Source organism: Eretmochelys imbricata, chromosome 9 (assembly GCF_965152235.1).
Source record: "Eretmochelys imbricata isolate rEreImb1 chromosome 9, rEreImb1.hap1, whole genome shotgun sequence".
In the NCBI taxonomy this organism is placed as follows: domain Eukaryota; kingdom Metazoa; phylum Chordata; order Testudines; family Cheloniidae; genus Eretmochelys; species Eretmochelys imbricata.
In genome coordinates, this window is record NC_135580.1 from 34,499,925 (window position 1) to 34,519,334 (window position 19,410).

The 19,410-nt window shown below is 39.0% G+C and overlaps 1 protein-coding gene across 10 annotated transcripts in view; it reads right to left on the reverse strand.

Annotated features, from left to right (window-relative positions):
- Positions 1-3,743: 3,743 nt before the first annotated feature.
- AGFG1 (ArfGAP with FG repeats 1) overlaps positions 3,744-19,410 on the reverse strand; it is a 69,078-nt gene continuing 53,411 nt past the window's right edge. For 2 of the 10 annotated variants that reach the window (XM_077827338.1, XM_077827336.1), the window contains 7 exons: positions 17,393-17,602; positions 15,173-15,356; positions 14,293-14,372; positions 13,852-13,944; positions 9,127-9,285; positions 7,324-7,415; positions 3,744-4,437 (listed from right to left, as the gene is read on the reverse strand). In XM_077827338.1, the coding sequence (XP_077683464.1) occupies positions 4,378-4,437; positions 7,324-7,415; positions 9,127-9,285; positions 13,852-13,944; positions 14,293-14,372; positions 15,173-15,356; positions 17,393-17,602 (878 nt within the window). In that variant the 3' untranslated portion in view covers positions 3,744-4,377. Of the gene's footprint in view, positions 4,438-4,746; positions 5,475-6,871; positions 7,212-7,323; positions 7,416-9,126; positions 9,286-13,851; positions 13,945-14,292; positions 14,373-15,172; positions 15,357-17,392; positions 17,603-18,728; positions 18,801-19,410 lie in introns of those variants that run through there. The other 8 variants (XM_077827332.1, XM_077827330.1, XM_077827334.1 and 5 more) reach the window with 7 other exon arrangements.

Here is a 19,410-nt window from a genome sequence, read left to right on the forward strand (position 1 = left end):
GGCAACAGAGTTCAGCTTGCAGGCGGCCATGGTAAGCCATAGTCTTTCGGCTTCTGCGACCTTCATAACAGCAGCCCCCTCGTTTCCCATACCAAGCAAAGCCCGTTGAGTTGGCCATTTAGTGCTGCAGTTTTCCTGTTAACGTGCAGCAGCAGAAACCAAACTAACCCCCTCCCCCTATCCAATTCTCTGGTATGATCGCTCTTCCCCTCCCCCCACCGCCTGGCTGGTATCAGGGAAGATCCCTGCTAGCCAAATGCGAACAGCTCAGCTCCAATGCCCTCCCCCGCCCCCACACACACACGTGACTAACTGCGGGGAGAATTTCTTTTCAGCCACAGTCAAACAGCCCAGTAGGAACGGGCACCTCTGAATGTCCCCTTAATTAAATTCCCCTATTTCAACCAGGTGATCATGAACGATATCACTCTCCTGAGGATAACACAGAGAGATAAATAACGGATGTTGCTTCAATGCCAACAAACACCGGGACCATACTCTGCCAGGCTTTGTCATGCAATGATACCAGATTACTTGCTACTAGCATGGCGTGGTAAAGTGTCCTACCATGGAGAATGGAATAAGGCTGCTCTCCCCAGAAGCATTCTGCAAAGGCTTTTATAGTACCTCCAGGAGAGCTTCACGGAGATGTCCCTGGAGGATTTCTGCTCCATCCCCAGACACGTTAACAGACTTTTCCAATAGCAGTACTGGCCACAAATGCATCCCACGTCCTCAGGGCTACTTAATCATTAAAAACGCTTGCTTTTATAACATGTATTATATTTTAAAAGGTACACTCACCAGAGGTCCCTTCTCCAGCTTCGTTGGGTTGGGAGGGTATTTCAGTCAGGGTGATAAAAAGATCCTGGCTGTCGGGGAGAATGGTGTGCTGTGTGCTCTCCCCAGCCTCGTCCTCCTCCTCCTCCTCATCTTCCCCATCTGCAAAATCCTCAGGCACGGCGGAGAGTACCCCATCATCGGAGTCCACAGACAGGGGTGGGGTAGTGGTGGCAACCCCCCCTAGAATTGCATGCAGCTCAGCATAGAAGTGGCATGTCTGGGGCTCTGTCCTGGAGTGTCCGTTTGATTCTTTGGTTTTCTGGTACGCTTGTCTGAGCTCCTTAAGTTTCACATGGCACTGTGTTGCGTCCCTGATGAAGCCTCTGTCCCTCATGGCCTCGGAGATTTTTTGAAATGTTCTGGCATTTCGTCTTTTGGAACGTAGTTTTGATAGCACAGATTCCTCTCCCCATACAGCGATCAGATCCAGTACCTCCTGTTCGGTCCATGCTGGAGCTCTTTTTTGATTCTGGGACTGCTTGGTCACCTGTGCTGAACAACTCTGCACGGTCACCTGTGCTGATGAGCTCACCTGGCCAAACAGGAAATGAGATTCAAAAGTTCCCGGGGCTTTTCCTGTACACTTGGCCAGTGCATCCGAGTTCAGAGTGCTGTCCAGAGCGGTCACAATGGTGCACTGTGGGATAGCTCCTGGAGGCCAATAGCTTCGAATTGCGTCCACATTAACCCTAATTCGAAATGGCAATGTCGATTTCAGCGCTAATCCCCTCGTTGGGGATAAGTACAGAAATCGGTTTTAAGAGCCCATGATGTTGAAAAAATGGCTTCGTTGTGTGGACAGGTGCAGGGTTAATTCGAATTTAATGCTGCTAAATCCGACAAACTCGCAGTGTAGACCAGGCCTTAGTTTTCACTGGAGTTCTGCATACAGCCCAGCAAAGGACTTAAAATTCAGCAGTCTAAATATGTGTTTTAGTCCCACTGCAGTCAGCGGGACTTACTCTACTCAGAATTTTATACTGCCATCACTTGAGTGCTTCCAGAAGTACAGTAAGCAACACAACTAGCATTTGCCATGTGTGGTTTTCTCCCTTTTTCCTCCCGGGGATGGGGAGATGATGTGGGCTTAAAAAGCATGCGTACTTGTGTTTTGCCAAATCAGGGCCAATAGCGAGAACAGCAGAATCTTAGTTACGAACACCTAAGGAATGGAGGTTGTTTGTAACACTGAACAAAACGTTATGGTTTTTCTTTCAAAAGTTTATAACTGAACAGTGACTTAGTAATGATTCAAAGCTGTATTACGTAGAAGAAAATTGCTGCTTTTAACTATCTTAATTTAAATGAAACAAGCACAGAAACAGTTTCCTTACATTGTCTCAAATCTTTTTTTCTAAAAAACTTTCCTTGTATATTTTTTAGTAGTTTAATACAGTACTATACTTGCTTTTGTGTGTGTGTGTGTGGGGTGGGGGGAGGTCCTCTGCTGCTGCCTGATTGCGTACCTCTGGTGTCAAATAAGGTGTGTGGTTGACTCGTCAGTTCGTAACTCACCTAGGATGCGGAACACATGTTTTCAAATTCCTCCTCTACCTGATTTGGTAGCCCTAACTCCAGGAGAGAGTTCACAGCTGAGAATCCCACGTGGAGACAGGCACCTAAGATGCAGATCAATGTGAGGTAGCCACTTAAGTCCCTTTGTGGATCTGGACCCCAAGCCCTGCCTGTTTCCTCTGCATTTAACTTAAGCAGCTCTCCACTCAGTTTGTGGGCTTCTGAGAATCCCTTTCTTAGGTGCCTAACTCTCCCCAGGCATTGTATGGGGAGCTGGGTACCTAACCCAGGTCTGTGAATTCTACTTGGTACCTAGGAGTTCCTACATCCTCTTTGTGAATCCATCCCTAAGTTCCAAAATAGTGGTTCTAAACATTCATTTTAAAAAAAGTTACTCCACATTTCCACTATCCACCTTCACAATTAAGTACTATGGAGCCTTCCACATTTGAAGAAATTTTAGTATTTGTTAGTGATGCATAATTAGAAATACAAACAGTGCAGCAGTCTAACACCTAGTGAACACCTGTACATAAAGGCTTTACATAAGTTTGATCTGGTATTATAAGGAGATAAATCAGGGGTGGGCAAACTTTTTGGAACAAGGGCCACATCTGGATGGGGAAATTGTATGCAGGGCCATGAATGTAGGGCTGGGGCAGGGGTTTGGGGTGCAGGACGGAGTGCTGGGTGTGGGAGGAGGTGTGGTGTGCAGGAAGGGGCTCAAGGCAAGGGGTGCAGGAGGGGTGTGAGATGTGGCAGGGGGAGTTCAGGCTCCGGCTTGACACCGCTTACCTCGAGCAGCTCCTGGGTGGCAGTGCACAGCAGAGCTAAGGCAGCTAAGGCAGAAGTGGCCAGCATGTCTGGCAGTGGCTCCTTGGGGTGGGGTGGGGCAGGTGGCTCTGTCACGCACTGCCCTTGCCTGCGGGTACCACCTCTGAAGTCCCATTGGCCACGGTTCCCCATTCCCAGCCAATGGGAGCTGCGGGGGGCAGGCGATGCCTGCAGGCGAGGGCAGTGAATGGACTCCTCTGCCCTCCCACCCCCAGGGGACACAGGGACATGGGGCCGGCCACTTCCAGGAGCGGCACAGGTGGCTGGCAATCCCGCAGGCCAGACTGAAAGCCCTGACGGGCCAGATTCAGCCCTCAGTTTGCCCTCCCCTAAGATAAATGAACTGACATCAGTGTCACAAGTCAGAATTAAGTTGACTTGATGAATTGTGTGAAAGTTTTGTCCTCAAATTTACCTGTAAAACCTGCAGACTCACTTTGTTTACCTTGTTTTATTTAAGTATTCATGAATGGACCAATATACAAGTACATACACTGCTTACATTTCAACCCATTATTTGTTACTGCACAGCAGCAAGAATACACGTAGTCTTTTTTTTTTCCCCTAATATTTATTTTTTTCACCTGCAAACTGTAGCAAAACATGATCAGCTTTATTAGGCAGACAGGTATCCCTCTACATTATAGAGAATGTAGGCATGTATAAATAGAAGAGCTCTTTAGGAATGGAAAACATTTTGGAGAATGAACAAAACCTCCAATTTGACTTCATGACTTCCAGTAGCAATGGTTAAAATGATGTAGGTAATTCATTCCAAGAGATACAACAGCACCTCAAAGTGGCTGATCTATTTCCTCAGTAACATTTTTCACATAACCATGTGTTAAAGTTACAAATACTGATATGCACAAATAGCTATTTTCTAAGAAAAAAATATGTACAGTACTGCAGCAGAACGAATGTGGTATCTGCAATTACTTATTAGCCAATTTTAATATACATGATACCGCTACTTTTCTCCTGCCAATTCACAGGTTAAGGATGTTAACACAGCCCTCCGTTTTGCACATATTACCTGGTGGTTTTAATACACAATGCAGGGTTTTTTATTAAAGACTTCTCCTGTGTTTAAAGCTAAGATCAGTGAAACAAGACAACAGTGCAAGAGGCGCAGAGATGTTCTGTGACCACGTAAGAGTTCTTTTGGGTAAAGTGTCTATAAGGCTATAAGAAAGGATTGGTTGATGAGCTTCCTGTTGGAAATTGTCCTGCTGGTGCACCAGCCTGAAAAACAGACAAATGCAAAAAAAAAAAAAAAAAAAAAAATCAAATGCACAAACTGTTTTTCCACATGGCAAACCCTAAAACAAAGTACTGTTTCTGGATGGAATAAAAAACAAACAAAAGCCTGTCACTACCTTGGTAAGAAAGATTTGCTTTTTATGTTATAGCTTAATACTAGGGCTGTCAAGCAATTAAAAAAAATAATCGTGATTAATTGCACTGTTAAACAATAATAGAATACCATTTAAATATTTTTGGGTGTTTTCTACATTTTCAAATATATTGATTTCAGTTACAACACAGAATATAAACTGTACAGTGCTCACTTTATTTTTGATTACAAGTATTTGCACTGTAAAAACCAAAAGAAATAGTATTTTTCAATTCACCCAATACAAGTACTGTAGTGCAATCTCTTTATAATGAAAGTTGAACTTACAAATGTAGAATTACGTACAAAAAATAACTGCATTCAAAACACAAAATATAAAACTTTAGAACCTACAAGTCCACTTGGTCCTACTTCAGCCAATCGCTAAGACAAACAAGTTTGGTTACAATTTGCAGGAGATAATGCTGCCACGTCTTGTTTACAATGTCACCTGAAAAAGAGAGCAGGCATTCGCGTGGCACTGTTGTAGCTAGCATCGCAAGATATTTACGTGCCAGATGCGCTAAAGAGTCATATGTCCCTTCATGCTTCAACCACCATTCCAGAGGACATGCGTCCATACTGATAATAGGTTCTGATAGAAACTATCCAAAGCAGAGCAGACTGATGCATGTTCATTTTCATCATCTGAGTCAGATGTCACCCTCAGAAGGTTGATTTTCTTCTTTGGTCGTTCGGGTTCTGTAGTTTCTGCATTGGAGTATTGCTCTTTTAAGACATCTGAAAAGATTCCCCACACCTCGTCACTCTTAGATTTTGGAAGCCACTTCAGACTCTTAAACCTTGGGTCGAGTGCTGTAGCTATTTTTAGAAATCTCACATTGGTATCTTCTTTGCGTTTTGTCAAATCTGCAGTGAAAGTGTTCTTAAAACGAACATGAGCTGGGTCATTATCCAAAACTACTATAACACGAAATATATGGCAAAATGCGGGTAAAACAGAACAGGAGACATACAATTCTCCCCCAAGGAGTTCAGTCACAAATTTAATTAACGCATTTTTTTTTTTTAACAAGCATCAGCAGTATGGAAGCATATCCTCTAGAATGGTGGCCAAATCATGAAGGGGCATATGAATGTTTAGCATATCTGGCACATAAATACCTTGCAACGCCGGCTACAAAAGTGCCATGGGAACGCCTGTTCTCACTTTCAGGTGACATTGTAAATAAGAAGCAGGCAGCATTATCTCCCATAAATGTCAACAAACTTGTTTTTGTCTTAGCAATTGGCTGAACAAGAAGTAGGACTGTGTAGACTTGTAGGCTCTAAAGTTTTACATTGTTTTGTTTTTGAGTGCAGTTATGTGACCCAAAAAAAAAAATACATCTACATTTGTAAGTTACACTTTCATGATAAAGAGATGAGGTGAATTGAAAAATACTATGTCTTTTGTTTATCATTTTTACAGTGCAAGTATTTGTAATAAAAAATATAAAGTGAGCACTGTACACTTTGTATTGTGTTGTAATAGAAATAAATATATTTGAAAAGGTAGAAAAATATCCAAAAATATTTAATAAATTTCAATTGGTATTCTATTGTTTAACAGTGCAATTCATCGCCATTAATTTTTTTAATCGTAGTTAATTTTTTTTGAGTTAATCACATGAGTTAACTGCGATTAATCGACAGCCCTACTTAATACTTTATGTATTGTTGTGCTTTTCGGTGGTTTATTTTAAAATACAGTAACTCCTCACTTAATGTCCTCCTGGTTAATGTTGTTTCATTGTTATGTTGCTGACCAATTCGAGAACATGCTCATTTAAAGTTGCGCAATGCTCCCTAATGGCATTGTTTGGCAGCCACCTGCTTTGTCCACTGCTTGCAGGAAGAGCATCCTGTTGCAGCTAGCTGGTGGGGCTTGGACCAGGATGGACTGGCAGCCCCCTCATCAGCTCCCCGCTCCCCTAAGTTCCCTGTACAGCAGCCGTACAGCAGGCTGTCAACTGCCAGGCAGTTCAGCTGTCCCTCCCCCCACATGCTGCTCCTGGGAGCCTCCTGCTTGCTGGAGGCAGGGGAGAGGGAAGGAAGAGGCGTGCTAATGTTAGGGTGTCCCTCTCCCATAGAGCGGGGGGACGGGACACGACACGGCTCAGGAGAGAGGAAGCTTGCTGGCAGCAGCTGCTGTCTCAACTTGCTGATCTACTTAAAAAGGCAATGTACTTAAAGTGGGGTCTGTACTTAAAGGGACAATGTGAGTCTCTTTCTCGCACACAGGGTGTGTGTGTCTGCGTGTGTGTCTCTCTCTCTCTCTGCCATGTTGGGTCTCCTCCCTCCATTCCTACTGCCTTGCAGAGTGTTAGGCTACATTAACAACAATATGTTAACCCTTGAGGGCTCAGCCAAGTGCTAGTTCATCATTTAGCCGTAAGACATTTCCTGGGAAATATCCCACCCTCTTCCACTCACAATCACCACTGCCGTTTTGCTTAAAGTAGCATTTTTCAGGAACATAACTACAACGTTAAGCAAGGTGTTACTGTACACCCCTAATAAGATCATTGTACATAAATACCTCGGTCTGATTTTGAACTGCCTTATCAATGCCATGTCATCTGAATACTGAATTGCATTTGGAGATCATATGCTGCGTTCCCTAATTTAAAACAAAATCAAGCTGCATGCGTATCTAAATTAAATGTATTGTAGATTACATCTCTTTTTGGACCTGTAAGATTTACTATTACTGTGTAATAATTCTCACTTACCATAAAAGGATTACTAGATACTCCAACAGCAGCAACTTGTCCAAAGGGGGTTACTACAGGCTTTGCCTGTCCAAATGCAGCAAAACCTGCACCTTGTCAAGATAAAAGATGTTAGAAGTAGCTTCATAATGGCGGCCAAGCCTTTAAAGGCAGAAGACTATTTCCTATAAGCCCACTCCCATCACAGTGACACAGATTAAACGTTTTAGTACATTGGTAATTTGTCTATCAAGGCAGCAGGACTGGGACAAATCCGGTCCATAATTTAGCCTCTCTAAATATAAATTTTTAAAATTGCTTTTGAAGTTTTACATAAATCTATGAATTTTCTTTCAATTCCTATGGAAACATGTTTTTAGAATTCCCATGACTGTTTCTAAGCCAAAACGCTCCAATGTTGTTCTAGTACATGACACTCTAGTAAGTTTCTAATCAATTTAACGTAATCAGAGTGAACATGGATGTGAAACAAATTTTCATCACGTAAGGTGAGTAAAATGCTAAACACACTAACAATACAAGTTCAAATTAAGTTTTTCAGCTGTAAAAATTAGAGATATTGCGATTCAAAAAATTAAAGCTTTGTAAACCCTTAAAACACAAATTGTCAACACCATGACAAAATATACAAATTAAATATGCTTAAATCAACAAATCATAGCTGTTTACATGACTCATGTTAGTCCACTTGTAACAAGCCTAATTCAAAAGTCTTAAATCACTGGATTTAAATTCAAATAAGTTCTCAAGCAGCAATTTTCTTATTTTGCCTACCTGTAAATTTCTATTGTTAACTGACATTTCTGTTCAGTTTGTGTACACACAGGGATATCAATGTTTATAAACATTTACCAATAAAAACCTAATCCTTCCAAGCCTTGCTATAAGCCAGGACTATTAATGGTTTTCCAGGAAGAAGGAAGGCCAAATCATTGTGATTTTCTACTACACGTTTCGTACAAAGTAACAGTACAGTAGCACAGTAAATTACAGCATCTTTTTAAGTGTTCAGAATCTGAATACTCTGCCTCCCTAAAGCTAATACCAACAAATATTATTGAACCAATACCACCAGAGATAGGGCTTTATAATATTAATTATAGTTACAAGTGCATTAATCAGTGTTAATATAAAATGTTAAAGAATAGGAAAAACAAAGTAGCTACTTCTATGTTACTGAAAAAAGGAAGCAAGAGTTGGGTGGTTATTTCTAAAGGTTCCAAAGTTATTCCTTCCTGACTATATTCCAGTGCACAGTTTTCTTTTTGGACCTTTTCCTGCATGTAAAAATTCATTAAAAATAATTTAGGCTATTTTCTTTTATGCTCTCTAGCCCTCTCTCTTTTTTAAGGTTTGAGGAAATATGTTGTAATAAGTTCCAGACACATACAGTCTCCTTCCCTGCACAAAAGTTTCAGTAAAAAATCCATATAAAAAGTCTCACTATCATTTTGAGATAGCGATCATAGTTATAGCAATAAAATTGGAGACATTTGACAAAGATTATACCATGCCATAAAAGACCATGAAGAAACCAAGTTCTTTAGTCCTGCAATTATATAGTTGCAAGATCATCCCAAAAGATCCAAGATAAGGAAAATGTACATTAGAAGTTAAGTATTGTCTTGGATTGCTAAAATGTAGTTTGACTATGCAATACTCTATGTTTTTTGCTAGTAGCAATGTACCACAACTGACACAGCAATTAAGGTATACTCCTGTCATGCCTGCTCCTTACATGCAAGGAATTTCCTTTACATAGTCCCATTGCTTAACCAAGATTTCTGGTATGTATGAACTTACCATTTGGTTGCTGAGCAAAAGCAGTCTGTTGTGGGAAAGCTCCCTGGGTTGGGAAGGCAGGCTGCTGGAAATTGCCACTGAAGCTAGTAGGAAGACTGTAGGCTGCAGGAGTTCCAAATCCTGCAGGCATGCTCATGGATGCTGTGCCAAATGTAGCCGCTGGCAAGTGAAGTAACATTCAATTATTTTTAATTTACAAGTAATTTCTTATACAAAATGTACTACAATGCCACTAAGAAGAATCTTGCTAGCTTTCTAATACCCGCCCAACAGCCACTGGGCGGGTTAGTCTCAGCTTCCAGTAACACTAAATTAATTTGCTCACTAGAAATTAAATAAAACACATGCAAAATAAAAAAAATTAAAGCTAAACTGCGAGTAGAACGCCGTCAAGTTGGCTGGGTCCAACTTTTTTGATTACATTAGCATCTGTAAAGTCAATGGAATTCTTTTCCATGTTTTACTTCTACTCAAGTACTTCCAAAAGTTATTTCTGGTAAAGAGTTAATGTGGAGGCCAGTATTTACAGGCAACACCAAAAAAACAGCATGTATGTTCAAAGAAAGAAAATGTTAGGTCTGAAAAATTTCAGTTTATAATTTCCAAGGTGAAATTATAAACAATGAGATAAAGTTGTAAAATCAATCTTCAGTGTTCTTTTAAAATAACTTCTTACTATGCTCAGACTCATATACAAAATTCCTAGCACAGAATTCCTTAGTTTAAGATTGAGGTGATGCTTTAAAAAAATCTCATCTGCCTCACTGTTACTGAACATTCCAGGTAGAACAAACCAGGCATGTCTTCAGAGAAATGTTGAGTAAGAGTAGCACAGTGTGACTAACAACAAAACCATTACTAAATCCTTCGGGGTTTACTGTGAATAATATTAAATAGCACACAGAAAGCTTTTTGGTATGAACATAAATGTCAGGCATTTTTGCTCTAATTCAGCATTGAGTGTAACCATTCTTTTAATTTAACTTTCTTTGGTATAAAATTTGCACAAATTTAATTCCAAATCAACACATTTGATTAACTGAAAAGTAAACTATTGTCTGGAGATAGTGTGCCCTTGTTGCCAAGAAGGCCAATGGCATTTTGGGATGTATAAGTAGGGGCATTGCTAGCAGATCGAGGGACATGATCGTTCCCCTCCATTCAACATTGGTGAGGCCTCATCTGGAGTACTGTGTCCAAGTTTGGGCCCCACACAACAAGAAGGATGTGGAAAAATTGGAAAGAGTCCAACGGAGGGCAACAAAAATGATTAGGGGACTGGAACACATGACTTAGGAGGAGAAGCTGAGGGAACTGGGATTGTTTAGTCTGCGGAAGAGAAGAATGAGGGGGGATTTGATAGCTGCTTTCAACTATCTGAAAGGGGGTTCCAAAGAGGATGGATCTAGACTGTTCTCAGTGGTAGCAGGTGACAGAACAAGGAGTAATGGCCTCAAGTTGCAGTGGGGAAGGTTTAGGTTGGATATTAGGAAAAACTTTCACTAGAAGGGTGGTGAAGCACTGGAATGCGTTACCTAGGGAGGTGATAGAATCTCCTTCCTTAAAAACTTCTAAGGTCAGACTTGACAAAGCCCTGGCTGGGATGATTTAGTTGGGGATTGGTCCTGCTTTGAGCAGGGGGTTGGACTAGATGACCTTCTGAGGTCCCTTCCAACCCTGATATTCTATGATTCTACGAAAGGAATGGTGAGAGAGTGTATATATTTAAGTAACCATTAAACAGAATAAGATAAGTATGGGATATAAAGTAAACAGATAATTGACACAGTACAATTATCAAAGAATGCATTGACATTACTTTCACAAATTACCATCAACAGAAGAGGCTATTTAATAGTGAACAGCTTGACAAAACAGCAAACCCAAACACCATTGCACAATTTGTCACAATGGTTTAGGATATCCAAAAGGTGTCAAACTTACTACAAGCAAGCTTCAAAGAATTTACTCAAATAAGTTGTAAGCATCTACTAACGTGACCATGGAGGTAAGCAATAATGACTTAATTGCTTGATGCAAATAAAAAATTATACTAAGACAATGCCAATTTTTTCCAAGTGCCACACATCCATGCTCACTCCATTTTAAAATATGGAAAACAGCTTACTCAAAATTTACATGCAGAGAACCAGGAAGCTGGCAATAAGTTTTCACAACAAAGTAAACAATTAGCCACATGAAACTCAGATATCAAATGTGGCCACCTACCAAAATGAGCCTGAGGAAATATGTGAGAGTGCATTGCTCCCGAGAGGCCTTATGGAAAGCCACAAAAAGACCAATGTCAAATGATTTATATACTTGTGAACAGTCATTTTTATACAACTATTTTACATGACAAAAAGTGCAGTGATTAAAGAGCTTTTTTAAAACCTGTAAAAATTTTCTAACAACTAAACTTTGAATTTATCAAGTGTACTGCAGACCAATTGGTAAATTATATGTTACCTGAAATAATTATGCTAACAAAGTCAAAGGCTTTTTTCTAAAATACACTATAAAGTTTATACCAAACCCACTTATACTGCACACGAGATGCAAATATAGCATAAAGCTAAATTATATGCAATCTTATTATACTTATCACGTTTGCAGAAAGGAACTTGTGACACAGAAAATGTTAATTACAATATCCTATCAGATCCTTAACTGGAGTACAGTAAAACTTGTTGATGCCTAAACACTTTTTCAAAGGACAGCATGTTTTCGGAAGTAAGGGAACATAGAAGTAGCTGAATAGAATTTGTTTTAAAGGGTTAATCTAAAAAACAACCTTCACACTTGTCACAGGGCTTGTCTATACTGCCCTGCAGTTCAGCCTACGAGGGAGTGAACAGCAGTGCACACCAAAGCGCTGAACTGTAACTCCTTGTGTGGATGTGAACTAGAAGGTTACTACTTCACATTAATGTAACCCTGTTTGAGGAGGATTATATTAATGTAAACTAGGAGCCTGCTAGTTCACATCTGCAGCATCCATACAGGGGAGTTACAGCACAGCTCACACCCGCACAGTTCAAACTGCAGGAAGTGTAGGCATATCCTACGTCACTATCTGGCAGAGACCTTCTGAAGGTAATTCCAACAGCCTCTTTAAAGCTAAATTTTTTCAAGGATACAAGAGAATGACAGAAATTTTTAAAGACAGTCCAAAGTGGTACAGATTGTAATACTGGGATGATATTAAATAAAGGAGAGAATTTTGGTTGCATACCAAAGGTTTTAACCGAACAGCAGAGTCTATTAAATGGCAGAATAGCCACAGTTGCCACATGGGGCCAATCCTAAAATTCAGCATTGCAGATAAAGAATTAATCACAGAATAAAGTATTAAACTTGTAGTAGTGTCTAAACTGAGGAGCATTGTATTGTAAGAAGGAACATTAAACTGGTTTTTCAATTTATAAATTAAACTATTTTACATATGGAGTCATGGCCTCATGGATTCTGCAGAATTCACTTCTTGTCTCATACTTGTGCTCCATTAATTTAAGCTATCATTTAAAAGGATTTCTCATCCTAACAGTAGGGAAGGAAAAACCTGTAAACGTGAATGGATGTGGGGTTTGTCTTTGAGGGTGCAGAGAATGATAAAAGCTAGAATTGCTCCATTCATTTAAATGGGGTGTAAATTCTGACAGTGACAGTGTAAATGTCACACTTAACTGTTTCAAATACTTAAATATCCAACAAGTGTTCTTAACTCAATCCCACTCTGCATTCCATGGTGGATAGTTTAGTATAAAAAACAAACAAACAATCATAGGGGCTACTATACTGATTGCATTATTAATTTTTTATATTTTTATTCTAAATGAAACTGCTGCAGAATTTCCAAGTGCAACAAAATTTATATTCTGCAGCTAGCTGGAACTAAGGTGCCCTACAGATGCTGCCTTTCACTGCTGAGTACCCCAAAGCGCTTTTCAAACTGTATAAAGAAACTCTTACAGCCAACACTGTAACGCAATCACATCTAGCATGTAACAGCAATAAGTACAACACAACAGGTTTAAAACAACACAACAGGTCAATGCTGTAGCCAATTAAAATTGGAGAGGGAATTTAAGAGACAGAACAGGATTACTAGAGCTGGTTGGAAAAATTCTGAATGGAACATTCTTACACCAGAAAATAGCAAATCACTGAAACTGAAATGTTCCATGAGACTATGACAATAGAGATGGAAGCCAGGCATTTTAAAAAAACCTACCTAGCCTGGATTCCTGCTAGTCACCTACCAGGCTCCTTGGCAGTCCTTGTTCCTGGCTCCTTAGCAGCCTCTCTGATGGGGAGCCAGGAGCCAATTTAACAGCTCTTGGAAGCTCAGGTTCCAATGGCTTACAGAGTCTGTGGCACTGGGGCCGCCCTCCAGGTGGTCTGCCCCACAGCTGGGACTCCCAGAACATCCAGGCTCCTCACTAGGCAGGCTGCCTGGAGGCTTGGCAATGTTTTGAAAAGGTCAAAATGAAATGTCATTTCAACTTAAACAACTATTTGACAATTTGGCTATATGTCTTATTTAAACATTGTGCTCTTTTACTTAAAAAACAGAGTGCAGAATTTTACATTAACTTGTGCATGACCTATTTTCAGTCAATCTCTAAAAAATAAAATTATGAAACTACAAATATAATGAAGTTTTGAAATTAAAAATGTATGTATAGCATATAAAACGGTACAGTGCAATTTTATTTTTCTAACCTGTTGCTCCTCGGCTATTGCTCTGGAACGGGTTTGTTGAAGGTGCCACTGGAGCGACAGGCGCAGCTACAAATGGGTTTGTGGAAGGTGTTGCTGAAAGATTAAGAAAAATTAATTAAAAAAAAAAATTTTACCCAGCATGGATATATATTTGTTCTACACAACCTTCACAAAGTCAAATACAGTCAGAAATAACTTTACATAAGAAGTTTTTCCATACCTTTTCTGCAATGGGTACTACAGGATATATATATTTTTTAAACACACCTCACAACCACCACTGATATTTTAGACTACTTACATCATATTGCCTGCACTGGAAACAGTTACGTCATCATTTCTAATGACAGTGAAGTCATTAGTACTACTATACAATGGGACTAAAATTCAGTAATATGTTTGCTTACAGTCTGTATAAACTTTAGTAGTATTTTAATATACCTCCAAATGGAGCAGGCACACTCGAAGATGCAGGCTGTGTCTGTGCAGTAGCAGCCACTGGTACTGTTCCAAAAGCATTGCTGAAAATAATTCACATTCATTGAAGTCAGTGTTGCTCCTTTAACATTTAACATCTACAATTAATTTTGGCAGATAAAAGCAGAGTAGAGAAGGGATATTTAGGCACAGATTTGAAATGCTATATAATCCATTAGCACCAGGAGTTGAATTCTTGATGCCAAGGTCAAAGGCTAAATATATTAGCGCTGAGCAACCCTGTCTGCCAGTGGCAAAGTGTAAAAGTATGGACAATGAGGAGAAAACAAAGAAATAGGCATAGGCTGCCAAGCAAAAGCTTTAGGGAAATTTGCATTTCCAAGCAAAAAGTTACTACAGGGGCGTGCTTTTAATTACTTTAAAAAAAATTTTAAAAAATGTACATTGCAAATGTCTCATTTTTCAAAACCAATCTCTTACCAATTACAAGGCTATACGCTTAAATATGCATGCAAGTAATCCATATGGAGGATTGTTATCCTCCAACAGAATTTAGTGTGTGTTGTCTAGGAAGGTGTAAAAAAGTGTTTCACTGATAAACACTTGCTTCAGTTTCATTTTACAACCTCTAGCGGGCAGTACAACCACAACTACCGTTAAGAAAAGATGCAGTTTTAGTAAGGACACTGAAGTCAACACCCAACTAACTCCTCTCCAGAATTATTTCCCTACAATTTTTAAATCGTGACCTAAACAAAGAAGAACAGTTGAATACAAGCAGGTTTTTTAAAAACTTTATCAACACTACCATAGGGCTATTTTTCTGCCTATAAATACAGTTGGTTTAGGGCTAATTACTTTAACTTCTAACAAGAAAAAGTACCTGCTAACATTACTGGTGGAAGTATATGCATTACTAGAGGTTGCTGTGGAGCTGAACACACTGTCTAATTCTGCTAGAGCTGCATACTTGTCTGAAGATGCACTTGGCTGACTTGGGGCTGACACAGCAGGACCTGACGGTGCTGTAACTACAGTGCCGAAGCCACTTCCTTGCTCACTACCACCTAGAAAAGAAGATACCATATTGAAATTTAAAATGACACTTCTAAAACCATGTTTTCCCTATAATCTTCTCCATACTAACAGAAAATGTTAATTAACTGTTCTCCCATCCTTTAAGACTAAAATTAAACAATAAAACTTAGTGCCACTCTAATACACTATGGCTCCCAATCTCTATCTTTATAAGCACACAGTACCATGCTTCAATGGGTCTATCACTCCAAAAGTGACTTCCTAGTTTCCCCTGATCGCATTATTAAGTGAAGTACACTGCTCTCTCTTGCTCCAGTTAGAAAGATGGATTTGTTTTAAACCTTAGTATGTTGTGCATGACTCATCCTTAGAGTACAGCTTTGAAATTTCTGTACATTTAGAAAGCAACGAGGCATAAGAAATCTAACAATTAAGTTACAGAATGATGGACTCTTACTTCACTATTATCTCAAAGTATAATCCTGCGGAAACTCACACTTCCAGGTTCTTGTGACTCCTAACCATATGCTGTGGAGTATTCCCTAGCCTCCTGTATGGTATTTCCCACTAAAGACTGAATTCATGAACCATGTAGTATGTGTCACAAAAGCCATGTCATATCTTCCAACTGGTGGCTTATTTTCATTTATGCCCTAAGAGGGTAACTGCACTCCAAATCCTGAAAAGATGCTAAATAAATTATACAGATCCAGTGTATCAAATTCAGGAGAACAAAATGATAGGTAACAGTATAGAATTGTCTCGTTTCCAAGGATACCTGTTCTCAGCACACTGCCACTGAGAGGAAAAATTCCATAGATTATTTTACAAGCACCAGTGTATGGTATTTTGTAACCAAGAAGTCTAAAGTGTTCAAAAAAACTGGAAGTGTACAACAGTGTAGAGGTGCACTGAGCAATAACACCTACTTTTTGGAATATGGAAGAATATGAACAAAAAAGTTGACAAAGGAGAGTAATTTAAGGATTTTTTGTAGGTAAAATGTAAGAACAAGAGTAGTTATGTCACCTCATGATACCCTTAAGTAAGTTTCACTGAGCTAACGTAGTCTATCTAGCAAATATGCACTAAAGCATGCAGAAGCAATCAAAAAATTGGACAACTTGTGATTAAAAGTAGGGTATTTTTGAACACCTGTGTACCTTATCCCTCCATAAACATTGCCAGGTCAATGGAGATACAAACACTGAGCGACTCTTGATAGTGCACCTCATAGTCCTGTTTATTTGTGTTGAACACACATATAACAGCAATGTTTGTCAGAATAGCTACAAATTACTTAGTTATGGAGCAGACAGTGTCTACTCCACAATTAGAATAATGGCTCATCCTAAGAGTCAGTCAACCACTGCCCTCCTCAAAACCACACAACTTTAAGGGAAAGAATATTAACAAAGCCATATACTGTATCAGTTTTGCTTAGGAGCTGATATACATGACTTATTTACCATTGTAGTATGCTGGACTGAATCCAACTTAAACTCCAATGAAATTCATGTTACCGTCCTTGTTCAATATATGGTTACCTTAGTGTGCATACAAAACCAACCCGTTAAACACTAGCAGTTGTAATCTCCTTTAAGAGAGAAAGGCTAGTCAAGCTTTACGTTATATGAACATCTAAAGAAGCTATCATGGTGGCTTTTAATTGTAAAGGTAAAAAATATCTTAGACCCGCAACTGGTGTGACTGAATGAATAAAGTCGCCCACTCCAGCAATACACAGAAACCTGAATAATGTACTACTACAATACTTATCACTCATGAAAATTTTTTTTGAGTGATCGGCTCATAAAAGAAGCATGATCTTTTTGATAAGTACTATTTTGCACATGACTGCATAGATTAAAGCATTTGCTTTGTTACAAGAAGCAGCACGGCAATATAGGAGTTTAAAATGTGCAAGTGTGAAGTTAATTAGAATTTTTTGAAGAGACAATTTAAAGCATGCTTAACATGGTTTGTTACCATTTTGACAGGCACAGCCATCCTCATAAGGAATAAAAATGAAGGATAACAGGTCAAAGAAAAAAAACTTTAATACCTTGCCCTGTGCTGAAGATATTATCTAAATTAGCAAGAGCTGCATATTTGTCTGCTGACTGGAGATTCGGTTTATTCACTGCAACTTTACTGGCAGCAGTTGCCGTTGTGTTGCTCTGAGAAGCATTGAAGGCTCCAAAATCAGCACTGGAGGATTTGGGGAAGTTATCAAAGTGAGCAAAGTTAGCATTCATTGATCCAGCACTTCCACCTGTAACAAAATAAGTTAAACATGGATACTTTAAAGGTATAGGAAAGTCTCTCCAAATGCTCTTGGTGGCAATATCATCCCACCTCTTGGTGGTTACACCAGGCAGTAACATCACTTTTGTTTTTTATCTCACAGGCTAACTAAAGCCCCTCTAACACACTTAAAATTAATCTTGAATCAGAATGAGCACATTTATATCTATAAACTTCTAAATCTGAAGAAAACACTGAAAATTCAATAGCTTTCACACACCGTAATTAGCTCTCGCAAAATTATGTTTCAGTGCAACATCATTAAGTCAACTCAAACATCACACATATTTAGCTAGAAAAAATTTGAGTTAAATTAGCTTTAATTTTATAAATCCAAAATACAGCTTTTGCTGCTGCAAGAATTCAGCAAAATAAGTAGGAGTTGCTTTATTTTCCTCAATGGTACAATATGCTTGACTATTTCAGACATCAGTAACCACTGCAGGCAAAAAAGGTTAGCCTGAAAGTCCAGAGGTAGCACAATGGGATACCAGGCCAAGGTTCAGAGAGACTAACTCAGTCCTTTACTTCCAGATGTCATGGCTGCACCCAGACAGAGACAGACAGACAACACAGCCTTTTGGAGGGGAGATAAAGGAAAAGAACAGAAGGGATTTGAGAGCCCTCCTTTCAAAGAAAAAAAATTATTTTCCTAGGATACACATTAAATATACTCAAGTAAATAAATCACTCTATTAGGATTTATACTAACACTCTGCTGATCTGAAATACAGGAATCAGTTTGAAAGCTCCAGCTTTTTAATGTATGCAACAAATTTTATGTTTAAGTCTCTAAAAAGGTATTAATTTATGAGTTTCCAGATCTTCTCTGTGGACAGAGGATTCTGTTCATATACGCAAGTCAGATTTACATTTTAGTTTAATAGAAAAAGGTGTATGTGCGTGTACACGTACGTACACTTGGTTGAGTACTCAGTCCACATTAATTATTAATAAACCATTAGCAATTTGATAATTTTAAAAGCAAGCACAGACATTAGCAATGACTGGTGAAAATATATGTAAGGGCGGAACTAAAAAAAAACAATGGCATATAAAACAAAAAACTAAGTTTCCTACTCAATGGAACTTACTGTGTACAGCCTGGAGAGGGAAAGCTGAAGTAAATTCGCCAAAACTGCAGCTAGATGAAAGCGTTCTGAACGCTGGATAGCCAGAAATTGTGTGAAGGGGATTAAAGTTAACAAAAGGGAGAAAAAAATTAAAAAGGAAGTTTAAATGACACCACATTCAAAAGGAAAAAAGGAAAAGTAGTCAGCCAAAGATTAGACAAACAGCAACTGTCAGCCCAAGCAAAAGTTTAAAAGTATGATCAAATTAACAAGAAAAGCAAAATAAGAATTTAGCAATAGACCTTACACATGAAATCTTCTGATAACTGAGTGGCTAACATGCATCTGTGTGGTAAATATATTCAATACTTGTATTACTCTGGTCTGCATTATCTATCTTTACTGAAATCTTCTCTTGGAAGATGGAAATCACAGATGTAATCTGAATGTCAGGCCACATTTATCTAAAGGAGAAGTACCAATATAGTTACATTCAGTAAGCTTACAAATATTTCATGTGTAGGGTTAATTATAAGCGACATCATCATAAATTAGGAGACTTCCCAAAAGTGCCAGAAAAAAGTAAAACAAAAAGAAAACAAAAAAACCCATACCAAATAACCAAACAGAAAAAGGCATTCATTTCAGGTTTCCCCAGAGCTTCAGATTATGATTGTGTTAAAGCAGGCAGATGCAGGAAGTA